Source organism: Tachypleus tridentatus, chromosome 8 (genome assembly GCF_004210375.1).
Source record: "Tachypleus tridentatus isolate NWPU-2018 chromosome 8, ASM421037v1, whole genome shotgun sequence".
Lineage (NCBI taxonomy): Eukaryota > Metazoa > Arthropoda > Merostomata > Xiphosura > Limulidae > Tachypleus > Tachypleus tridentatus.
Window position 1 is genome coordinate 8,227,013 of NC_134832.1, and position 27,105 is coordinate 8,254,117.

General features: G+C 30.4%; 1 protein-coding gene across 1 annotated transcript in view; it reads left to right on the forward strand.

The window, feature by feature from the left end:
• LOC143258483 (E3 ubiquitin-protein ligase arih1-like) overlaps window positions 1-27,105 on the forward strand; it is a 68,180-nt gene that overhangs the window by 10,275 nt on the left and 30,800 nt on the right. The window contains exons 2-5 of the mRNA XM_076517533.1: window positions 1,353-1,420; window positions 6,213-6,297; window positions 15,900-15,962; window positions 23,278-23,291. Coding sequence (XP_076373648.1) covers window positions 1,353-1,420; window positions 6,213-6,297; window positions 15,900-15,962; window positions 23,278-23,291 — 230 coding nt within the window. The remainder of the gene's footprint in view (window positions 1-1,352; window positions 1,421-6,212; window positions 6,298-15,899; window positions 15,963-23,277; window positions 23,292-27,105) is intronic.

Consider the following 27,105-nt stretch of genomic DNA (forward strand, 5'->3'; position numbering starts at 1 on the left):
ATCCATCGAAGGAAATAATCCAGGCTAGTATGTTTTCTTCTTCAGTGGCCTCTTTTACTCTTTCTGGATCCTTCTTTGTGGCAAGTGATGCCTTTGCAAGTATGCTTTTATTCAAAATCTGCATTATTAGACCTAACAAGTCTTTAATAGTCACTGTAGAGATGGAGTTTTCCACAAGACTCACTATCAGGTTCATCATTGCAGTATATTGCTTCATAAATATTATCATATCAGACAACCTGTATGGACTAACATGATTAAAACAGAAGGCAGTTACTGCTTATTGCTTCTGCTTCTTTGATTGAATAAATCAGGAATGGTCTGTTCTTACAAAATATATACAATTTTTATGGTCATTTATTACATTTTCATCAGTAATACATTCCTGTGGACTATTCAATGCTTTCTCCCCCTCCTTTCAATGGCTTATGAGAGTCCTTGTCATTTACCTGCTCTTGGCCATTGGGGTGATAGATCATGGAGGCATTCTCATGAATGTGCTCAATTTCAGTCTGTTGAGAGTAGAACAGTGGTGTTCTACCAGTGTAGAAGATGTAACTATCCTTTTACTGCAGGCCTGTTTTTATATACTAGATGCCAAACACTGTGGATTTTTCTGCCACATTGTAGTTTATCCCTTTGGCTGGAAACCCTCTCTCCTACTGTCATCTTGATGTCAGTTCCTAGCTCTCAGAGCTGTGGTAGTGGTTGGAGCCAGAGTAGCCAACATAAGTTCTCATATGTGGACTGCATGATACATTCCCATCATAGCATAAGTTTGTTCTGAAGTTGACCTTTCAAGTTGCATTTCCACCTTTTTACCATTATTCAGAAGTCAGTTCATGAGATGTATGGTAGTTGTAGATTACAGCTTTGATAGTAAATTGGAAATTTCAAGAATTAAGAAAAATGCCAAGGCATACTCTGTTTATTGTCAGATGGAAGAAGAAGTGGCTGTAAAGTCTGTCCATACATTCATCCTTGTATTATTAACATAGATCTTAAACTCTTCTCTGTGTATGTGAATTTATTTTAATTAGAAATTGGTAGTGATTTTTCTGTTAAATATCTTAATTTCTTGGACAGATAATGATCTGTATGCTGATAACTTGGATGCTTGATTTAGTTGCAACAAATTTGTGAAGAGAAAATCAACTTTTAATATAAAGAAAACTGTGAAGGTCAGTTAAAACGTTAAGAGGAGCTATAGATTTTGAGAATTGAGTAAATAACCTTAATGAATCATATATAACCTTCTGATATCCTTTGGTTTTAATCTCTTGAATTTTTACTTGTATATTTTTAGTATAGATAACCTTGTCATTTATATTGTAGGTATTTTTATTTTCTAGATTCCTCCCACTGTGACAAGAATTCTTTTGAACCATGTAAAATGGGATAAAGAAAAACTTTATGAAAGGTAAATTGTTTGTTTCCATTCATGTTGAAAATTGTATTGTCATAAAATATTACTGTAGTACTGAAAGAAGCCAATTTATGTATTTCAAGTTCTTATGGTGGTTTATTGTTATCTTTGTCTTTCATTATAAAATTACTAGTGTTTTCTCATTTTAATTACATTTTAGATGTTTCTTCTCATTTGCCATATTCTTCAGATTTTCACTAAATAATTCATAAAGTTTATAATACATGTAATAGTACATATGCAATTATGGTACAGTGTCTTACTAATTGGTTTCACAGTCAGAATCAGGCTGATTGAAATGATAGAATTTATCAGATTTCGTGATCATGGTAAAACAATTGCAGAGGAATTAAAAATAACATTGCTCAGACCACTTCATTTACAATAACAACTGATTTATAAATATGCTTACAATCACAGCCCTGTACCTCTTTTACTTTTAACACAAAATATTATTCACTGTAAAATAAAATATCATTGGTTAAAACAATTCTCTGCACATCTTGAAGCACACTCATTTCTTTGTGGATTGTACATTAGCAAACAGTGATAATAGCAACATATTCACAGAGCTATAGACACTGCATGTTTGCCAGAGATCTACACAGACTTTTTCTGCAAATTTCTTAGTATGATACATTGTTTGGGTCCAAATTAGTAGTGCAGTGTATATTAGCTCTTTGTTTATGGTGACTAAAGAGTGCAAAACAACAGAAAGATTGGAAGTTTAGAATGTCCCATTATTTTGCAATAATTTTGTAAGTTGTTTGAATTGCACATATCACTGTTGGAAATGTCATAAATTGAAAATGGTAGATACTTACAAAATAACTAACCTATTGGACAGCAAGAGAACATTCCATTTCATCATTTGAAAGTCCTGTTATTTATGAATATGCATAGTGCTAAGAAGTTACCTTAAAGTTAGTTGTGGCATAACAAATGTGATTGCTGAATGGTTGGGTTTCTTCTGAATAAGAAAAACTAGATATTTGGTTTTTTTTAGTAAAAAGCAAATGAGTGAAAAATAAGTCATAACTAACTGCCCATTTTACCTGTAACAAATAAAGAAGTATATATGCCTTAAGTGACAGAAAGCTGATAATACTGTACATAATTGGCAGTTTGTGATTCCCAGTTCTAAAATAATCAGTAAAACAGTACTATAGTATATTTCTCACACATAATATACACAATCCATCTCCTAGCAAAATAGTGTGGTTTCAGTTATTTGATCAACCCTGTTTTTTTAATTGAAACTTAGTTACACAATAATGGCAACTATGAGTGATAATATAACACATTTTTTATACTGTATCAAATGGCAACTATGAGTGATAATATAACACATTTTTTATACTGTATCAAATTTAGATTTGTTGATTTAAAGTAATATACTGATTTTGTAATCATATAACCTTTTATAGGTCAGAGGGGTGTCATTAATGCTTACTAATTTATTCTTTCTGAAAATGGACATTCTTTAAAACTTTATAAATGGTATTTATTTTTGTTTTTAAAAAAATTGTATTATGTGAACAATTTTCTATAATTATTTGTGCAATTTCCAATTTCTTGTGTGCATCTGATCAGAAAGCCTCATGCTATTTATCTACTCAACTTCAGTTTGATTGATCTTCATCAACATATTTCTTTTGATAATTTATTTTACCAGTTGCAAGTCACCACTTCTCCATAAACCTTAAAAAATATTGCAAAACTGACAAATTTATTGGTGACTCATAACCATTCAAAATGGTAGTAGTGTTGTTTGAAATCAATTTACATGTAATGAATATAATTTATTGGTAAATCATTATTTGATAAAATTTTATGGTAATTTTATAGCTGGAAAGCCTGGAGGAGGAACATAAGATGGTTGGTACTGAGATCATAGTTTTATGTTTTATCCCATTTATTTTTTTTACTTATAGCTGGCAAACAGCTAAACTGATAGTCACCATATCTTCCATGTATCCTCAGCATCTCTGCAATGTGACTTCATCAGTGTTGAATGGATATGTCAGCTAGTTTTTATTGAATAACAGTCCTCAATCTTAATGGCTGTCATTTATTACTTGAGACAAGTGATCATTTATTAACAGCTAAACTTATGTATTAAGTTATCTGATCAGACAAGTGTAAAATCATTTGTCTAAACTTTTTATTTATAATAGTATGTCAGATAAACAAAGTGTTGAGTAGAATTTACAAAAATAATTTCTGATTTACTGTTACTTGTCTTAGTGTTATGATGCATGAAGTTCCTATCCTGATAGTGTTTTATAAAGTAGGGCCATATTACGAACAGTATAGTAGAAATGTATATTTTTTTGATTATTGGAATAGTGAACATCAAACGTATAATCAGTCAGTATTCATGTTCTTTGTAACTTTGTTAAGAATTTGCATAATGATAGCCCAGTCAAGCAAGTTAGAGAACTCTGTACTTAAATATTTCTAAAAACCCTCTGTTAATTAGATAATTTAGAGCAGAGATTGAAATCTAAAAATCTTGAAAGCAAGAAGTAGGAGAAGCAAAAGAGAGAATTTAATGAGTCTTTTTATGATAACATTATTAATTGAAAAAGTTTACTTGTAACAAAGTAAGAGTTTAAAGTACTTTTTGTTGTTCTTTCTGAGTTTAGCAATGTATACTTGTAAAGATAATTGTTTGTCAAAGTGAGTGCATTTCATGTGTACAAATTCACTAAATTACCCATTTGCTGTTGATGACCTACAGTCATAATTATTATAGTAAACAAACAACAAACACCAAATTATTGAAAGGCCAGGTGTTTTTTCCACTAATGATCTTTGGGCAGCTGAAAACAAGTTTAAAGCAAGTGAAATTTATCATACACTTACTTGAATAATACATTTGCTTGTTTAATTGTGTTAAATATGATAAACTTAAAAATAATAAATATACAAGATTTTATTTATTGGAGAGTTGTTGACATTTGCTGTACCTGGTAAACCTAAGCTTATCTTATGTATTATTAATTTAAAAAAATTATGTAACATTCAACAGATATAACTTATCATGAAAACATTTTCTGGAACAAATATATATATAAAGAAACTATTAACACATTTGTGGCTTGTTTTTAAGTCTCCTAAAACTCTAGTTAGATTCTGTTGTTTTTCTCAGCAAGAACTGAGTTGTCAGTTTCTCATGAAACCTTAGAGTACCTTTCACATCAATTTATTCACTGCACATTAATATAAATGTATGTTGCTTTGTTCAATGATATTTAGTGTTAGCCTATAGTTATTTTCAAAGCTGAGCTTCATTATTAACAATTCAAATCACATTCTAGGAGACCATAAAGGGTGTAAACAGAGGAATGTAGTAATAAAAACAAAGAAAGAAAAAGAAGCTACATAAGAAACAAAACATAAAAACTTGTATTGTTAAAGGATGGCAGTTTCTTAGTAACTATACAAGTGAGTGACATACAGACAAGACCCTTTGTAACTGTACAGAAATGTTTAACTTTTTTTTTCTGCATTGCATTAAGTAAGTGTTAAAATTACAAAAACTCAGTAGTAACTTATTTTTAAATTAAAAAGTGTTGAAATAGAATCAGTTATTATTTCTGTTGTTTAGATCATTCATTTGATTTCTTTTTTTTTAATGCATACATTTATACTTATGTAAAAATAGGAAACATTTTCCTACCTACAAAATGATGCAGCAATAAGTTTAAAGGCTTACATGCTAAAAAGTTTTCAGTATCTGTAAAGGGAACAGTACATATTGCCCATTGTGTTTGCTTTGTGCTTAATCACAAACAAACAAATAACATCTATTTTTTTTCAAGGTGTATTCAGAACCAAACCACAAAAATTATGATCTATTTGTGGAATATTTCTTGCAAATATTATTTTTTGATTATTATAAATGCTACAAAACTGTTTTATACTAATAAGATTATTCTTGTGTACTTCTATATGTGTGTAGAGGAGGCAGACTTATCTTTTGTGAAACAGGCACAAACAAGGTGTATGAAAAACCACATTTGAAACAAAGTTTATAGTCAAATTGAGATTATCCTAATAATTACACGTGTATGATGTATCCATGGCATTACTAACCAATTAGCATCTCTTTTCAAATTGTGTAACAATGTAAATTGTTTTTGCCCACATGTAAATATATTATTAAACTTTACATTTATAATTTTTATCTCTATTAATACTTAATAGCTACTGTTGGTAAATCAGTTTTCTTATGTAGCTTAACCCCTTCTATGTCAGTTGGAACTGAGTTTAAAAAAGTCAGATTTTATTTTGCTTTTTAATAGTGTGCACTTATGTTAATAAAATAAAAGTTTTGTTATCTCTTACTATATTTCTGCACAAAATATACTCAATAAATGCTACATATGTGGATTTGTACGTGGCATATATTATTTCAGTAAAACTAGAGTGAAGAATAACAATGCTTTTCTTCACTGTTTATGATATGTCATTCAGAATAAACGTGAATAGAGATCAGTACGTTAAGCATTTCCAGTGCTGTCTAGCAACTACTGATTGTAATGTATATTTATGTATAAATAAGTTTGGGCAAATAATTAAAAATACTGAAAAAATGATTTGCCTGTGCTTAATATTTTTGTAACAGGGAGGGCACCTGAGTCATCCTTGGCAAATTATGGAAAATGTTAACATTGCATTTGACTGATGTTATATGTATTAGCTTTCCTTACTTTCTACTGTATTAAGTGCAATTAATAAAAGCTACTTATCAAAATTATTGTGCTATTTTATGCTTCAGGTATTATGATGGAGATCCTGATAGACTGTTTAAGGAAGCTCACATTGTTAGTCCTTATAAAAGAGTTCCCAATAAACCATACAAGGTAAGGTATTTCATTTTTTCTAAATTTTAACAATCTAAATAATTTTTTTGTAAAATGAAAGCATCAGTGCATAAGTAATTACTAAAACATTTATGGAAAAAGAACATCCTTTACTGTTTAATCAACACTTCCATGACAACTCATAGCTCAAGATTGATGCTGTCAAACTAGCAAATGTTGGTTATTCTATATTATAGTTTCATTAATAAGATTTAGGAAGTACTAGCAAGAAAAATTCTAATACAAATTTTAGAAGGAAGATTTGTGCATTTTTACTGTTCAGTGTCAATACACTCATGATACGTGCATTTCGGGAAACTGTATTGCTGTGTTCAAAATACTGAAGATTACTATTATGGTGATTGAAAAGATCATTTCACTTGCTAGCACCATGCTAGTTTTGTATAGTATCAGGAAATGTAAGTGGCAAGGTTTGAGCTTAACTCATTTGATTGGTTGAAAAGGCAGTCAACAGATGGAAAAGCTGAATAGAGACAGACCATCTGGTCTCTGCATTGCATTTGTATAATACCATGGTTAGAAATCTGTGCCTATATAATTGCATATTGAAAATAATAATAAAATAGAAATCACATAAACTACAGGTGTCTTTTTCCTACATTCCTTTTCATTTGTCCATGTTTATTACCATTTTTAGGACTGTTGGCTTTTAATGCTTTATCTGCTTTTGGTATTTAAATTGTAACTTTAAATAATAAAATACTTTATTTTTAACATAGGATGAGTTGTTATCAGTAGTTGAGCACTTCAGAATTTGTCAATGCATGTGCTAATGACCTGGATGTACCATTTTCCTCCTAAGATGAGCATGTTTTGACATTAGTGAAATAGTTAAAATAAGAAATTTAATGCATGCAGTTAAAATGGATTTTGATATTATAAAATATTTGGAATTAAATACATAACACAATAATTATTCACATAAATAAATATATGTGTATTTATTACCATTTAGTATGTGACATGATCAGTTTTATCACAGTTATAGTTAACTGTGTGTGGGGCTAGTCCATTGGTTCAGTCCATTATTGGAGAATCTGTTTATTGTAATTATGATTTTATAACATGTATCTGACAAAATGTGAAAGTTTTTCTTAAGCTTATTCTATTGTACACACACACACACACACACACACACACACACACACTATAAAAAAATCAAATTTTATATTTTTGTGAATTTATGAAGTGCAAGGTTATTTTCATGTTAAGAATAAAATATTTTTCATCTGCAGTTTTTATCTTCCATTTACATAATCTCCATAATCTTTCAAATGAATATCAGAATTTTTTTACCCCCAAAACATACTATCTGTTGGGGTATAAAACAGTGGAGCAAATGTTCTCGATGCTTAGATGGGCAAAGAACGGAAACCCTGGAGAACATTTGCTCCATTGTTTTATACCCCACTTGAATACCTGAGGCAAATTCTAATTTGCAAATTTCTTCAACTTTAATGCACCCTCTATCTAGGTACTGTATATAATGACCTCATCCTGATAATTGCTTGTTCTCTACAAAGCATTCAACACAGGTATTTATGAACAGGAGTTTGGTGATTAATTACTGTTTACAATGTGAATTTGAACATGGTCAGTGTTTCAACAGTTATCTTTTCATGTATAATTACATATTTTTAACAAAAAAAAAACAACTTAACAATGGGTATAAATTTCTGAGATAATGTTTCTTCTACAGAGGTCAACTTGACATATTTTCTTCCACTTCTGTTATCTGGTGTTTATCAACAGCCAGGGGAAGGATCATTGTCAGTTGAAGCTGTCTGTGATATGATCTGTTGTGAGATTGAGACATATATGTGGACTGAGTGTGTCTCACAAGGGTCAGGTGCTACATTTTTGGGCTCTTTATTTTGGTCTTACATTAGCACCTTATGTTTTCTGCAGAGTTGTTCAAGCTTTTTCTCCTTACCTGCATTCCCTGGACTACTGCCTCCATTCTGTCAATTAGCAGAATAACACCTCAGATTCTCCTTTCAGAAGCCACAAAAGTGGGCTTCCTTTTCAGATTGAAGAAATCCATTTTGTCATAGACACAAATACATTTAGGAGTGTTTAATACTTACTTAAGTCAAGCTCAACCAACTCCTCTCCTTCAAGTTGTTGAAAGAGCCATCAGGCTTTTACAACTGTCTCCTTCTCTTCCTGCATGGATGGAGATGTGGACATCCTTCGAGCTTCTCATTTCTTTGGGACAGAGACATTTGAGGTCCATGTTGTAATCAGTGTGTGACAATGGATCATATATTTCAATCCTTTGGATAATCCTGTCTCATTACTGAAAGGCAAACAGTAGTTGAATCAGAGCAACACTGATATTGGGGGTACCTATTCTACCACTTTGTCCTGAGATCCATCTGTTCACAGATGCATCTCTTCATGAATGTGGAGCTTATCCTCAAAGCCAATAGCTTCAGAGTACTTGGACAGAATATGAATCTACCCTCCATATGAATGTTCTCGAACATCTTGTGGTACATCAGGCAGTGGTTCAAGGTCTGTTTCTTTTGACAGGAAAATTGTTATGATACATTCCAACAATTCCATGGTTATATCTCAGATTTCTTGTCAAGGAGGCACTTATTCTCAAGACTTTTGTTTTTGTACCTTGGACTTTTTCTACTGGGCTCGTTCTGATCCTACCAGACTTTCACCATGTCGTGTTCCAGGAGTGATGAAGTTAATTGCAGATTACTTATATTGGATTTTTTTGACAGAATGGATTTTACATCACAAGATTTTTCAGTGGATTTGCTCTTAATTTTCGGCTGCAGTTGGTTTGATTTCTAATACCTTATCCTCAAGTATTGGCACTAGATGCATTCAGTCAGGATTGACAGATTTACATCTGTGAACATTTCCTCTTATTTGAGTATTGCCCCAGCTTCTAACTATTTTTTTAATACTTTCTGTTGTTCTCTTGGTTGCACCTTATTGTCCAGCTCAAGTGTAGTTCCAACATTTTTAGTATCTATTTATGTTGGAAGTCTCTGTTGAGATAACCTTGATCAAACATTCTTCACCTGGATGTTCAGAAACTCAGTCTTCATGCTTGGAAGTTATGTGGTCCTTTGCTTGATGTATTTGTTCAACTTTTAGGGTTTCTCTGTACGTAACTAAATCTCTCTGTAGGCCAACCTTGATTGTTTGTCAATGGAAATGGAGTAATTATTGTCATAGGTGTATTATAAAGAAGTTAAACTCTCTTCATCCAGAAATATCTGTAATATGTTATTATTATAACATAATAATAGTATTCTATTTTCTAACTTGAGTATTTGAAAAGGGGCTTGCTTTTTCTGTGAAGGCTTTTTATAACTTTGCTAACACTGCCTGAGTCCATCAGACCTAATTCATAACCATTTGTACTCATTACAGTTTACATTACTAGTAACTTCTAATATAGTAAGTATATCTTCACAAAATGTGGTAGACTTTAAGTAAACATTACAAGGCTTTTGCTCACGAAAAACCAAATTTTTTAATGACATATTTTAATGACCCTCACCTATTTGTTTACATCACAGTTTTTTCAGTACTACCGCTATACTATTTGTTGTCTGTCAGATTGTGTAGCATATGTGTATGGTGTTATTTGGGCATATACTTATAAAATTTACTATCTTTTTCAAGCATGGAAAGTAAATGAGAAATGCATTGAAAAATATTGATTTTGAATACATACTTGTGTTACAACATTCTGCATTCAGTATACATGCTATCCTAAGCCTTGTTTAGACTTGCAGGTAGGGTATGTAGAGACAATATAATTTTTGTAGGCATCAAACATTAATTTTTGCAAAATAAAAAAAATATCTGTTTTAGTAACCTCAAAATTCCTGTAATTTAGTAAGGTCTTTAAGTAAAGTATATGTGGGTTGAAAATAATCCCATTCATGTTCAGAGCAGTATTTTATTGATAACACATCTGCAGTTTTGGCAGAATTCACCTTCAAGTCACTTATAAACAACTGTCAGAATTACATAGAGGGGAAAATTATCTTTCTGTGTGTCATGGTGGCTGGTATGGGTATTAACACTTACAAAGCAGAGAACAACATTTTGATCCCTGCTTTGTAAGTGTTAATACCATCTCCTTGGATCATCTTTAGGTTAAAGAGAGAGTTTGCAACTGACCATTCACTTCGGTGTGGATTCCTGTATGTGGCGAGGGGGACCTCCCAGGGAAGGTTATGTTTTTTCAGTTTACCTCCTCTGAGATCTAAACATCCACCCAGAATAGGTATACTCTTCCAGGTGAAGAGTATACCTATTCTGGATATAATGTGGTTTCCCCATTCTTGTACCCTGTTTTCTCCAGGCACATTCTTGTTTTATGCAGACACTTTCTGTATGGATTGTGCCTGCACTGGGCCCTCCACATTCTCAGTGTGGGATTTTAACTATATTGTCAGTGTATGGTAAGTTTGTTTTGGAAGTTAACATTTTCTTAAACTGAAAATTTATTTTTAATAACACCTCTACTCCTCAACCACTAAAAGCTAGTTTATGTCTGAAAAAGTGATTACATTATTGGGATGAGGTACTTAAATACAGTTGGTGGAGAAATATGCCTATGCAATTGGTTGGGATATGAAAGATTGGAGTAAGCATTGTCAATACTTAAATGGGCAGAGAATGGAAAACCTGGAGATCAAGGAATAGCTACAAGTCAGCAGTATTAAGTATTACTGGAAGTACATTTTCATTTAGAAAAATGTTAATTTTTGTAAAAACTATATACGTACTTTATCTTTAATTTTACTATTTTGATGCTAACTATAGTAAAATCATCTGTACTGAAAGTTGAAAAATTTGAAATAGAATCAAAAGTAGTATTCTTAATTTGAGGTAATAAAGATACATTATGGTGACATAGGCCTCTTCTTTATTTTGTTTATAGTGATAAAATCAAAAGTACATTTTTTTTTTTTTTGTAGAATAACTGTATGTTGTAACTGTTTACAATTAGTTACCTTTAACATTCTCAGGTTCTTAACAACTTCACACTTGGTTGCAATTATTTTATTTTACCACTTTTTTTTTTTTAACTAAACCACTAAACAAGTGCAGAAAAGCAGGAATAACATTGTGAGAGCATCAAATTTTTTTTAATTTTTCGAGCTTTGTTTTTCACTTAAATTTTCTAGTTTATATAAATGTTTCTAATTTTTAACATTGTAGTCACTTTTGTAATAAAATATATGCATAGAAACAAGAAAGTTTGCTTATATATGTGTAGACCTTGTACTTTGGCAGTAAAAGTCTTGATAAAAGTTAAATATAATCTTTTGTAGGTTTGTAGTTAGTACTTTACTGAATTTTTATTTATTCCAAACATCCAACATGAAACATAATAATACATACAGAGAATACAATGTCCTATAACTAGTATAATTTAACTGACTTTCTAATTAAGGTATAAGTAGTTTAAAATATTCCTTGGGCTGATTGAGGTGATTTGACAGTAACACAGAATGAAACTGCTGGCCAAATAGTCAACACCTCTGTATATGTGGAGCTGACTTTCTGACATATACCTCAGTAATGCAAGAAGATTGGAGTCTATAAGATTAAATTATATCTCAGCAATGTCTATACTACAAGCATTTAATTTGTATAAAAGTCATTATCTGAAATAGAGTGAAATGTTACATGATACAGAAATATGAAGATTAAGGATTTATAATTTTACATAATTTTTAAGGACAGTATGTAACTTATTGGTCCATCTAGGCTGTCCCAGTCTCTAAATTAAGACTATTAAAAAATAACAATGAAAATTCCAGAGATATCCCTTATCATTAATATGTTTTTATTAGGCTTTCTGTTAAATTCTCGATTACTACCACCACAATATCCAAAGACCAAACACTATGTTAGAAAAATAAAATTATTTTAGTTGAAGTTGACTCCTATCCTGCCAGATTTTATATTTGTGTCCTCAGTGTGAAAAAATATGAAGCAGGAACACTGTTAGTGTTATATCCATCAAGGCAGAAGGGCAGGGTGCTGTAAGAAGAAAAAAAAAAAAAAAAGTGGCATGCATGTGGCACGTGTTTCATATTTTGTATGCATGCATTTGAATAATATGTCCTTGCTAATTTTATTATTTGTATAGATGCAAATCTATGTTTTTCTAAGTAATAAAAATAAACATTTAAAAACATGATGTTGTTGAATGTTTTTTATTAATCAGCAAGTCACTATGCCTGCACACATTGAGTTTCACATATTCCTGCAGAAAATTGTGAATTAATGTTATGACAAAGCCTTAGTGATTTGTTTCCTAACATCAACTTCATTTGAGTTGGATGCAGTATGTCACACTAGTCTTTTCTGCGAATACTTCTTATGGTTTTTGCATTCTAACACTGGCAGAATTATTCTTATACAAATTTAACAAATAGTGAAAGCATTTATGAGTGCTTTCATTAGCTTTTAGCTTTGTGTTTTAATCACAGGAGTTTATTTTCTGCCTTTTCTATGCAAAAATTACCTACAGTTATGCATCTCCTACATGTATTTGTCAAACTTTTTAATCGGTAAGAGTTTGTGGTCAGTTTTAACTTTCAGGTGGTTTCTTGTGATTGTGCTGTGACAAATTTTGTCCAACTTGTTAATACAAATCTAGCTAAAAATACTATAAAACAGTAGTAATTAAACAGCAACAAAAATAAAAAATTAATTAAATTAATATATTTTTTCTTTGAGAAAGGATTTCATGTAGTATTCAATTTGGTGATTTTACCCCTCGTTTTCAAATTGCTTTAATTTCTATTTAACACATGAAATGAAGCCTTACCAACACTTTTGATTTTTATGAAACAATACAGTGTTATCAAAGCAAATTTCTACAGTTACATTTAGTGCCTGTTTCAACATCTTGCACTTTGCATGTTCTGTTGGAAGTCAGGTAACCAGATGCTTCAGGGGATTTCATTTTTGATTCAGTTAACATCTGCTTTTGTGACATGTTACCACTTTAAAGTTCATTTTGTAATCAGAAGATGATTTACAGAAGTCAAGATGTTTTTATTTCATTTCTGCATTCAGTACAATTTTTCCATACACATATCTGCCATTTATTCTATATGTATAAACAACTTATGCCTAACAGATTATAATTAATGGATTAGAAAGGCAGTAGGGCACAGCAATTAGTCAATGGCTAGTTCAAAAAGGGCAGCAGAGCATAACATAAAAGTGGCAGGGCAGACTGCCCTGCCATCTTACTTTAGATGTAACATCAACTATCAATTTCATTAACAATCTTAAATACCTCAAACCTCTTTTTCAAGAGAAAACAATTTCGGAGTTCTTAACCCCTTTTCACGACAACCAGACACTATTCTAGTGACTCGCCTCTAAACCCTTTCCAATAATTCAGTGTTGTTCATGAACAGAGTACTCCAACTGTGGTCTAACCTATGATCCATACAATGAAATTATAATCTCTCTAGACACATATTCAATATATCTTTAGATACAACCTTAAATCCTATTTGCCTTACCTCTTGCAATAGCACACTGTTTGGATGGCTTAAGAGATCGATCAGTCACTTCACCAAAATTATTTTCTTTCATATTTGTTAAGGTTATTTCCATCTAAATTATACTTATAATTCAATCTGTGATAACCCTCTTGCATTTATTATAATTAAAACCCATCTGCCATTTATTTGCCAAGTCACTAATCCAAATTCTTTTGTAAAGTAACAGCATCTTCCTCACAACCAGCAACACCAAAGACCTTATAATCATCAACAAGTTTAATATTTTTTTTTTAAATTAAGAAATTAATGCTTATTTAAAATATTAAGTATGAACTATGTTTCATTCCAGGCTCATTGACTTAAATTTATTGAAATTTTAAATGTAATTGAAAGGTTGTAACATGCATTTTGATTTCCACCCATGCACCCAGAGGTAATTTTAAACAATAATAATGTTGTTAACAGTCCTGAATCTACTGCTACTTTAGAAGTTAGGACCTACATTTAGCACAGAGTTTCACTCAAAACAGGGAGAAAGTTTTAATACCAAATTATTATTGTCTGTTCTATTCTTTTAAGAATATAAAATGCAGTGTAATTTTAATTTTCATGAAACATATAGCTAAGAGTTCAGCTATGTTCATTTATGCCATTGATTAAATCAGTGTATGTAAGAAATGGAATTTCAAATTTTAAGGTACAATAATTTTAACTTACAAACTATAATGAGGGTAAAGTGATAAAATCCTGCTTTGTTTTCACATGTTTTAATATTGTCTAAATAGAAATTTTAATTCATGCTGCTTACTAGTAACTTAAATATTTAGAAATGGGTTTTTATAATTTTTGAAAAAACAATGTATGTGTGCTTGTAAAGCTGTCTAGTTTTAGAGAAAACAAATTATGGAAGGTTAAAAAATTCAGGATCAAAAATTTATATATATTATCAGAGTGTTTATGAACTTGTACTCTTTAACAGTGAAGCAAATTTAAACATAAATGAGCATTTAATTGAAGGTAACTAAAGAAATGATTTAGACTGATAGTTGTATCCATTTAATATTTATTTTCTGAAAACATTCAGTATGCACAGTTTTTAATATGAGGTTATTTTGTTCATAATGAAGCATGTAAAAGTGCAGTTTTTAAAATTATCTGTGCTACAGAAATGTAAATTCATGTAAACTGAAGTATTGGTGACTATATATAATAGACAAAGTTTACAAATTTCCCAATAAAAGGATAAATTGTGGTGCTTATATTCTCTGTCGTAGAGATCATACCATAATACTAAAGAAACATTACCTTCACACAAGTTACCTCTTTGAAGCAATGGAACTGTGAAAATACTATAAATTATAAGTTGATATGTTAAAATGTTTATAATTTAATTTTTAATCTTTCTTGTTTTGTAATCAAACATTATATTAAACATCTCCAGTGGGCATTAGGCTACACAACATTTGTAGCACCTAGGTTATTGCAGTCATAGTAATTGGCAAGGTTTAATGGTGTCAAAGCTTTCATTTTTTGGAAAGGAAAATCTTTTTTGTTTATTTTTGCACACACAAACTATGAATAATGTGCATTAACAGCTTTGTTTCAATTTTGACTTAAAATTTTATTTTGTGTTTAGCAAATTTTAAGTAGAAGAAATAAAGAACATTTTAAAACCTTTTCTTTCAGTACAACTAACATTGTTTTTTAGTTATTAGAACTAGTAGTTCTTGTAATAATATCTCAATTTCAGTTTGTGCTTTATGTTCATATATACTAATTGGAGCATTATTACCAGCCCAGGTCTACTTATATGTTCATTGATTTCTTTATGGGTTTTTCAAGTCAAACAAGGGTTTTAAAAAATAGTATTCACACATTCAGCTGGATGTCATACTAGTTATACTCTGTTTGTCCTTTTTGAGAATAAATTTCTTACGTGTGGCAAGTATAATTGAAAACTTAAGAGAAGTAATGAAAGTATTAATGAGAAGATAGTAATGGCAAACTATATATTTCATTAAGGGGAATTTGCATGTTTTGTTACTATCAATATTTTATTTTCAGAGAACAACACGTGCAGGGTTAACTATTACTGAGGAATGCGAGATATGTCTCAGGGAAATCCCAGTTGTGGTGAGTTGGCTGTCTTCAAATATTTGATATAATGTGTAATAAAGTAGATTTGGGTGATTAGAGGAATTTTCTGATTGATGAATTTAAGGCTTATTAAACAGTTTTGTTAAACTAATACATTATTCTCACATGAGTCTTAATAGTTGAAATAATCTAAAATAATAATTACCAGAAACTAATTTTGATCAGTTGATAGTTTTATGAACTGTAACTAAGCAATTAAGCTGAGAAACCTTGAATTAATCAAAAATAATAATTATAAATCATGATGGCAATATTTTGATTGCTTGATAGAACAGAGATTAGTTGATTATATTCATGATAAATTAATTGGCTATTTTTCATAACACTAATTTATTTTTATAAGTAATTCAGTTGATTGTCCAACCAGTGAAAATTAGTCACAAAAGATGCTTTTATAGCTTTTACTGATTGGTAGTGGTGAGTTATATTTTCTTGACTTTTTGTTAAGTTGAAAAAATGGTACAAACCCATGCTATTAATTTCATAATAAAAATTATTTAAATAATTTTATGTTCTCTGTGGGGTAAATGTTTTTCCATTAGTTAAACTTAGATAATCGGGCATATCTGGCTTGTAAGACATGAGGTGATAGTTCTTGAGTATGAAAACCTGTATTAAAAAATAGGTTGAACAGTCACAAAGTTTTCATATGTTGATGTTTCCAGCTAGCACTCTTTCGTCAGTTTGTACAGGCTTTCATAGCCTGTACAGTTTAACTATTTGTCTTTCATGAAAACTTGTAAAATAAAAAGAAATTTTCAAATTTGTTTTCCTTACATTTTATTATTATTTTGTTTCATATTTGTGTAATCTTTTTTAATACATCCACACCTTCACAGTGATTTAGTTCCTCAAACTTATTACTAGTGATTTTTGTTTGTTAACACTCAGAAGCTTTTAGTGATGGCAACATTTTTGTTCCCACCCATGATTATTATACTAACCCTTTCACAATATATCATGGTTCAAAGACCATGTCTTCATGTTTGTTGACTTGCATTCAAAGTTTTATTGAACTATTATTTTATGAAATAACATCAGTAAGTTTGAAATCATATTGTAGATTATAATTCAAACTTTAATATTATGTATGAGTTAATTTTTTAATTTAAAAGTTAGTATTAAGAAAACTTATTTAAAGATAGATTTTAGTGAGTCACATGGTACATAGAATGCAGAACTGTTTAAAATTAGATGTTTGTGGTATCAAAATACTAAGTCTATAATTTTGTACAAATTAGGAACTTAAATTATGAATATTGATAAGCTACAATATAAAATAAGAACCTCATACCTTTTTATTTTGCTATGATATGACTTTTGTACTGAATCAAACATGGTGGCCCCATTCAAGTCTTTTCATCTTTTTGAAACTCCCATATATACTCTTACTACAATATACGACATGAGAATAATCAATCAACAGTTTAGAATGTTCCTGTAGTGGTTTTCTCAGCCATTTTAATCTTTAAAAAGCTACAGCTTTCTTTTGATCCATGTTTTCAAGGAGATAGATTTCTTTAGTCTGCTCAAAGTTTCATATTTTTTACAATCTAAATAAATTGTAGTTTCTAAGCTTAATAAATTATAGTGGAATTCTGTATTGTCAGTGTAGTTATTTATGATCTTTTTTTTTTGGTTATTCACCTATATATGTAAAACCTAAAAGAAATTTTGTTTGATATCCTCCACGTGTAAAATTTTGAAAGACTTAGCAAACTGTGTCCAGCAACAACCAAGTACAAAGGCTGTAACAAGAAGAAATAATTGTTTGCTTTACTTCTTGATTTATTGTTTTATATTTTAAGAAAAATAAGTTTAATAACTTATTTCTAATTAGTAATAATATATATATACATATATATGATGTATAATAATTGAAATGTAGCTGCATATCACAAAATACTAGTCCACTAAAACATAGCAAAGACAAGAAAGACTAAAGGTCAGTTTTATATTGTTGGATGCATAATGAGCACACATGCACCCCATCAGTGCAAGTTATGTAATGTTAGTTAGGCATGACTGGAAGCTGAGTATAATAAAAAAATTATTAATATATATATTCACATACAGTGTTATGAGATTTAAATTACTAAGACTAAACATTTGTATTTTTATGTTATAATATGTCATTCTAACATGTAAAAAGCATAATTTATATTTGTTTCTTAATTTTTTATGATGTTTGTGAGGTTGATCAAGTGACATACTCTACATAGTTAGAGTATAGAAAATAGCATAAAATATAAAGTCTTACTGAAAACAAACATCAGAAATGTATTTAGGTGGTTTTAGAGATAGCACAAATAATATTTGAGATATTTGGGACAAAGAATAGTTTTTTTAACCATAACATGAAATCATTTTGTACTCAGACCAGTAATGAAACAGATTATATTCACAAACAAACCTTTATTAAATATTTTTCATTAAAAAATCTGATTTTTTTCCACAAAATACTTGTGACCTTTACTTAAAGTCTACCAAGTTTTATGAAGATATACATTGTGTATTGAAAGTTATAGTGTAAATGTGTAAACAAACTTGTGTATATTACACCAAGCTCATTGCAAAAGGATTAATTAATAATACACAATTATTAGTGATGTATTATGTATTAATAAAATTATACATGTTTATTGTCTGAAATTTTAAAAAAGTCGAGTGAAGAATAACTTAGATGCACTGCAGAAATAAGGGTACTTGGTGAAACTTTAATACTGCAATTTATAAGTAGAAAAATAAATAGAAATTATAAAGCAGATATAAGTATGTTACACCACACAACAATGAAAACTTGTATTATTGTACACTAGCGAAAGTACCCAGCTTCACTTAGGTTATTAGGTTGATTTATTCTAGATAACTACTTCATTGTTTGTATGCTAAACCAATTTTAGCATAATCATATAACCTATATACTGGTATGTTTATAAAGGCAATCTTCCCTCTGATTTTAAAATTAAATAATAAAAACAGATAATAAAAAAAATCTCTTAAGTAATGGAACCTCTACATTAGAAAACAACAGATTTTGTTCAGTGCTGTTATTTATACATTTCATTTTATACTTTCATCATTTACCCTCTTAACAAGATAAAAAATATAAAAACTGTTGTTGAAATGTATTGTTACCAAAATCCACTTTTAAGTTGTTTATGTAACCATTTCTTTCCTATATTGGTTTTTACTAGATTGCCTCAGTAAAAAGATGCACATACATGCTTATGCAGGTCTGTCTATTTGTGATTCATATCTTTAACTAGTAATATAAGGAACAGTTTCTTTTTCTTTTTTTTTTGCTAGATTCCTCCATTAGAAAGATGTGCTTGTGTGCACATGGGTAAGTAATAACACTGAGGTGCAGACCCTCAGGGTCCACTTATATAGGTGTAAACTTTTAGTACTCAAAGTTTGTTCTTCTTGGTGCTATAGTAGTCACATTTCTTTTCTATGTGGTTTTTCACATTAAAATATACATAAGTGCAAGCACATAGATAAGTAATGATACCTAGATTTGCACCTTTAGAGTCCACTTGTATGTGTGCAAAATTTCAGATTTCTAGGTTCTTTCCTCTTGAAGTTTTGGTAGTCACACACACACAGAGACCAACAGACATGCTCTTTTATTATAGATACTCATCTTAGCCCCATAGTGGCACAGAGGTATGTCTGTGGACTTTACAATGCTACAAACCAGGTTTGATACCCTTGGCTGGCCCAGTGTGTTGTAGCTTTGTGCTTAATTTTAAAAAAACAAACAATACTTATTTTAACATTTCTACTTTTTATTTGACATATACACATACACACTTTGAAGACATACTAAGGATATGTTGAGAAGTACAAAAAAAATCTAAATTTACTCATTGCCAATTTTTATGGATTATTGTAGTTTAACTGTTTAGCTTGAGAGTGATTATTTAGTTTGCATAACCAGACTTTTAAAGTTAATTATTTTAAAAGTGATAGTTTTAAGAAGTTATGTTACATAACTGTACAAGTTGTATATATGGTATTTTTTTTGTACTAAGCTCTTGTAATACTGTTTGTCATATTACTCAAAGCTTCTAAGTTTTTCTTGTTATGTAAATATTGTTGTCATTATATGGCTAAATATTTCTAGATTTTTCTGTTGCATATTATAAATATGTTGAAATAAAAAGAGTGCAAGTAAGAAGTTAAGATAATGAAAGTGAAGATAAACTGCAAGGTTGTCAGTTTAGCTGTTATGGGTAATTTATAAGTGAGAATTCCACAGTTTATATTGTAACAATGGCGATAAAGAAGAAGAATTTGTCCTGTAAAAAGATATTACTTAATTGTATCCAGAACTTTCAATAATTCTCTTTTATGTCCAAAGTTTACACAGGCTGGTTCAATTACTTTAGAATTTAATCGACAAGAATTGGATTCTAAAGTAATTGAACCAGCCTGTGTGAACTGTGGACATAAAAGAGAACTATTGAAAGTTCTGAATATAATTATGGTAACTCACAGGGAAATGTAAGTGAATCTTACACTTAATCTGTTGTGATAAAAGAGTAGCGAAGAAATAATGATAATTCATCTTGTCAGTTGGGTTATAAAGTAACTGTGGGTTTTAACAATAGAGAGAGAATTATTTCAAGTTCTGGATACAACTGTGATAACCAATAGTGTAACAAATATTTGTACATATGTTTGACTTGTTTTGAATATATTGTTTTAAAACAAGTATTTTATTTTCTGTATATTTATTGCTCAAATTTACATCTTTTATAAAGAATCTGGCCTTGTAGAAAAAACTTGACATGTTTGTAGTCTTGAAATATTTTTGTATTTTTGATCTGTTAAAACAAAGAAATTAAGTATCGTAAACCATTACATACTAATGCCATTGGTAACAAATAACCTCTCTTAGGCCCCATTGACTAATACAATGCATTTTTTCCACTCAATAAATTGTGCCATTTTTGGACAATAACAGCACTTCTAACTAAATGTTATTGCCTCAGCTAATAAGTGACCCCCATTTATGAGTATTTGGAGGCAGACTGTCTTGTTTACATAATTTGTTGTGCTGTGAAAAGAGGTGTCTTGCAGAGTCTGTGATTTTATTGAATCTATCAATTTAAAGGTCAATTTTTTGTGATCCCAATGGCTGCTAAAGGAAATTCATAAAAGTATAAGAGTAGAAATTGCATAACCTTAAGGTACAGCAGGAAATTGTTGAGAACTCAGAAAAAGGGGGCCAATCATAAATAAAGAGAAAATTAAAGCTACCAAAGTGTATGATGCCCAAACCAGAGTCATTAAAGGAAGGGAGAGAATTGTTGAAATGGAAAGGCTGCTGTTGCTTTGGATTCTTGATAGGCAACTGTAAAGTGAGTTCATAGATAGCAGTATGATTTGTGAGAAGGGTAAAACCATTTTTGATCACCTTAAATATGAATCAGTTCAATTCTCAGGTCACATTTTTGAATATTTTCAGGCAAATGAGAGTTAGTTTGATAGGTTCAAGTAGCAAAGTGGGATTCATTCTGTGGTTAGGTTTGGTGAAGCTTCAAGTGCAGATAAGGAGACTGCAGAAAAGTTCAAAGTGGAAATTGTTGAATTAATAGAGGAGGAAGGCTATTTGCCTCAACAATATTTAAGGTGAACAAAACTGGAATCTTTTGAACAAGATACCCCTAGAGAACTTGCATCATCAGGGAAGAAAATGCTTTGCTAGTCCATAAGCTCTAAAATGATAGGCTTATGTTGTTGTTGGGGGTTAATGCATCAAGAAATTTCAAATTGAAGTTCAGGCTTTTGTACTATTTTGAGAATCAAGGGTGTTTTAGCAACAAAAAGTTATCAGAAGTGAATAGATGGTCTATTGGACATCCAGCCATAAGTTATGGGTGACCAGGAAGTTGTTTTATGAATGGGCTTCTGAAATTTTTTTGCCTCTCTATGAAGAAGTATATAACTGAGAAGGAGGTAGAAGCAACAATTCTATTACTCTTGAATAGTACACCTAGCTATGACCCTGAACTTGCTTCCCTTCGATAGCTAGATTTCCTACCATCAAAGCTAAGATTCCTGCCTCCATAACACCACATCTTTAATCCATTCTGTGAATCAGTAAGTGATGGCCACATTCAAGAGCCAGACTGTTTTTGTTTACATAGTTTGCTCTGCTGTGGTTGTGGAAAGAGATCTCTTGCAGATTTAGAATTTATTAATTTAAAAGTGAATCCTTATGTACCAAATCAATGAAATAGGTACCTTTGACTCACACAATGAATATTTTTTCACATATTGATTTGTTGCCAATTTCAGCCAATCAGAGCACTCCTAACTGATTAATATAGTTTTTAGACTTGTTGATCAGTGAATGTTGCGTTAGATACATAAAGTCATGTAATTTCAAGAAGGCTTTTCTTGAGTGTTTTGAGACTACATCACATGAAGAAGGGCCAACACTGAAAGAGTTTGGGAAAACTCAGTTTAGCATTTGAGAGGCTATAAGAACCAGTGTCTCAGCATAGCAAGAAGTATTAATGCATTGCTTGAACATTGCATGGAGACCTCTTTCATCAGCAGTTTAGCAGGATTGAAAGATTTGAGGATGTTGCTGCTGTACAACAAGAAATTGTCTCACTTGGTGAATCTATTGGGCTAGAAGTGGACCAGTATGATGTGGAAGAGTTTAACTCTCACAACAGGCAGCTCATCTCAGAGGACTTGTAAGAACTGAACAGCTTCACTGAATATGTCACTGGGAAGGAAGAACAAGAAAATGATGGTGCTTTGACAGCTTCATAGCTGAATGAACTTTTAAACTCTTGGGATGCTGTCAAGAAATATGTTGGTAGACATTCACCCATAGAGCAGACAAAGCTTCCAATCTGTCAGTGTGATGACAAAGTTGTGTCCTATTTTAAGAAGTTATTAACAGAGAAGTGGAAGACAGCACACTTCTGACAGCTTCTTTAGAAAAAAAAACCAAGATTGGAGCCATCAGTATCCAGCAACTTGGTAAATCTCTTTTCCTGCAGCTTCCCTGAACCTCCAGAGATTATAATGGAAGGAGATTCTTCCAAAAATTAAATTTATCCTATCAAAACTTTTTCATCACCCCCTTAAGCCAGTCATCTTCTTAGCCTAAGGCAAGAATTGTTTTAATGTATGAATATTTTTATGCTTTATTTACATATTCTTCTATGTTTCAATTAATTTTAATCCTTTATCAGGTTCTTATAATATTTACTTGTCAAATACATTAGTGTTTTAATTTTTTAAAGTGTTTTTAAAGTCAGAAATGTTAACTTACGATGGTCTTGGAAAAAATTAGGCTTTTAACATGTTTCCCATACTTATATAACAAAGGATATTGTAAAATGAATAAACTTCGTTATGCAAGGAATTGATGTATTAGCAGTAAGATGTTAACTGAAGTTTTATTTCATACTTCACCTTTAAAGGCTATTTGTATAAGTGTATGTATAAAATGTAATATTATGTAATTCTCAGAATCACTAGGATCAAGGTAATGTAAACATATTTGAAATTACAAAATGGGTCCATATTAATATAAATACTACTATAGAGTTTTATGGTTAGCATTGTAATTAATTGACTGAAACATAAACAGGTATGGTAGTTGAACCATACCACCATTTTATCCATTTTTAATACACTTCATAATTTTATGAACAAATAATTTCAAACTTTTTCATTTGAAAGAAGCAACTATAAGATAAAAGGTAGCTCAGAATAAAACAACTGAAAAATTTAAGTTATGAGGTGAATGAAATATAATTTGTTGTTATTATTTGTGTGACAATAAGTGTAAACATAATACATCTTCTACCTTATCATTGTAATTGCCAAAATATTTGTTTATTGATATTCTAAGTGAGCTAAAGTGACACGGAACTTGTGTGCTGTTATCTCTCTCTTTGTCATGTTTTCTGTAAAATGCTGTTTTACCCTGTTTTTATTTTTAAAATTATGTTGTATTTTGTGGCAACTTTCTTTTGCAAGCTGTATTCCTGATTTTTTTTTTCAGTATTGACTCTTAAAACACAAATAGTGTTATATCCAGTGTTTTTTTTTCTAATTTTTATTGCTTTTCTGATCAGAATGGTGTTTTAGTTTCACATGATGAGTAATGAGTAATGACATGAAATTCTTCCATAGTTTAAGAACACCTTGAGTAGCATAAATTATGAGTTACTGCTAGAATGCATTGATTATTGGCTTAGTAAGTGAAGTTAGTAAATTACTTGGTTTGAATATTATCAATTACTTAGGGTGTAACTTTTAAAAGTTACTGTGAGACAGTTATTTAGTTCAGTTTTGTAAATTTTTGATTTGTTATTTGTACACAGTTGTTAAAACACAAGAATTACCAAATTTTTGAGAAGGTAAGCTAGTAAGAAGGATTAATATCTTAGGCTTGATGATCAGTGAACATTAGGTTAGTTACATAAAGTCATAGGACTTGTAGCTGAAGTCATTAAGTTAACTAGACTTTGCATTCTTCCTTTTACTAAATAATTCAACCAACAGAAGAAACTACCATAGCAGTGGCCTCATAAAGTGAATTATTGTAATAAAAATTAAGTTGAATCTATACTCAATTTCAATAAAATGATGTTTAAAAACTAATTGTTTTTATATTCTGTTGAATGATATTTTACTTTTCCAACAAATAGTTTGTTTAAACAATTGCTGAAGTAACTATCGAAAATTCAATAAAACAAACCCTCATATTTAGGATTTTTTAGTAAATGGTGATTGAGAAAATTAACTGTTTTATCAGGATGGTCTGTGAGAATCTCTTCTCAAAATCCAAAATGATTATTTCTACATTTTACCAGAATTTTATGTGTGTGTGTATACATACATATATACTGTATTACTTCAAATTTAAGGTAACTTTTTTCTGAACTGAAAATTAGGGAGTATCTTAAATTTGAGGTATATTCTTTGCTCTTTCAAAGTCTGAAAAACATTATTTTCATTGAACAACAAAGATTTTCAAAAAAATCCTGCATTAACAAATAGATTGGATAATATTTTAAAAAGAACTCAGCTTAGAAAGACTAAATATACATGTATGAAACATCAAATTTGCCAATGTCATTGCCTCTAGTGGTGTAGTTGGTATCACCCTCCTCAGTCTTTGTCTGACTTTCCTGTTGTTAAGATGCCATTTTATTGTGTTTTTTATTTTTGTTTCATTTTTCACCCTTGGAAAAGAATTTTACGTATGATGCTGAATTTAAAAGAAAAGTTATTTTGTGCACCAAACAGATCGGGAATCGTGCAGTCAGAAAAAGTATACAGTGAGTGAGGCAAAAGTACAGCGTTAGTGTGGTATGAAAACAAAGTTGTTTTATGGTCCAAGAAAAGAAAGACTTTCTGAAATTGGTACTGCCCTTTTACATATTTTGGAGAGTTACAAAATAAATGCCTGTAACAAGGGAAGTCTTAATGTTGAAAGCAAAATAATGTGTAGGAAATAGTGGTATTTCTTTGAAAGCTAGTCATGGCTGGTGTAAGAAGTTTATGAAAGGAGAAAATTTATCAGCAAGGTGAAGGATAACAATTAGTCAAAAATTGCTATCAAATTTTGAAGGTTTGAAAGATGGAATGCAAGATGACATTATTTGGGACAGTAGTGAATCAAGCGATGAAGATGCTTCAATTTCAGAATATAACAGTGAGTCAGAAGAAACATCAGAGTAGCATTCTGATTAAATAAAGAAAGCAGGATGGAACATTATTGTAATGAAAATTTAAACTTCCTGTACATTTTATATATTTTTTATCATATTTCATTTTAAGTATGTTATTAACATTTTTGATTCATTAATAAACTCTTTTAAAACATGTTCTTTGATAGATTTTTTAAGCAAAGTATTCATGATGAAACTTTGTAGAATGGATGGCAACTGCCTGTTGTGGAAGACTTTTGAAATGTCATCCTCTACACTTGTGTCTCCACAACAGGCAGTTGCTGTCCATTCTACAAAGTTTCATCTTTTAAAACATATTTATTCCTTTTTAATAATCATCCAATCTTTTTTTCCTTGAAATCCATTTTAAAAGTGGGGTGGGTTTTAAATAGAGGGTTCTGAAATCTGAAGTAATATGATATATATAATTAAACAGATGTTTGTAAACTAGTTGATTAACTTGCTTTTGAAAAATGGAAAATTTTCTTTTAATTGTCATTTGATGTCTTTGTCTGTTTGCAGTTTCTATTTCAAAATTTAACAAATTTGTCTTAAGCTGTAAGTACTGTATAGAATAATAGAAGTTTAATGCATACTTTAAAATTAAGAAATTTCAATGTTCTATCTGGCACATTTTTGCAGATAATCTAATTCCAACTTATTCTTATAATATGTAAAATGGAATTTTTTTTAAGTAGTAATAGATTTATGTTTTGGAAACCTGAAATTTATTACATGTCTTAATACTGGTAAAACTACATGTCACATAGTAAATTAATAACTCCAAAGTTTATTAATATATATGTAAAAATGGCTGGTTTGGGTTGAGAAAATTTTTTATGTAGAGGAGTGAACAACGTTTCGACTTTCTTCCATCATCGTCAGGTTCACAATGAAAGAAAGAGGTAACTGACTGATAGCTGACCATGTGTTTGAAGGGGGTTGTGTAACTGAGTGCAGGAATGTAGAGGGTGTGCTTAGATGTTTGAATATATTTTTTCGCTCCTCTACATAAAAATTTTCTCAACCCAAACCAGCCGTTTTTACATATATTTTTCTCTACAAGTGGGTTTTCTCATCATCAAAGTTTATCAATAATTTGTACTTACATCTCCCACTTTCACAGTTGCAATTTACATTTTGCAATTTTGTGTGGAAATTAGAGATACAAAATGGTCCATCTGTAGTACATCATAAACTAAAGTTTACCAACTATCAGGATATGAAAAATGATGGTCAAAATAAATCATAAGACTAATAGTTAGGAATGCTTATTCCACAAATGTAAATTGAAAATACCAACAGCTAATTGAAATTAGCTCTTCCTGACCCTTTCTTTAAGGTATATGAATATGAATATTCTAAATGTTTTTAGATTATATTGGCTCCTTATTAGG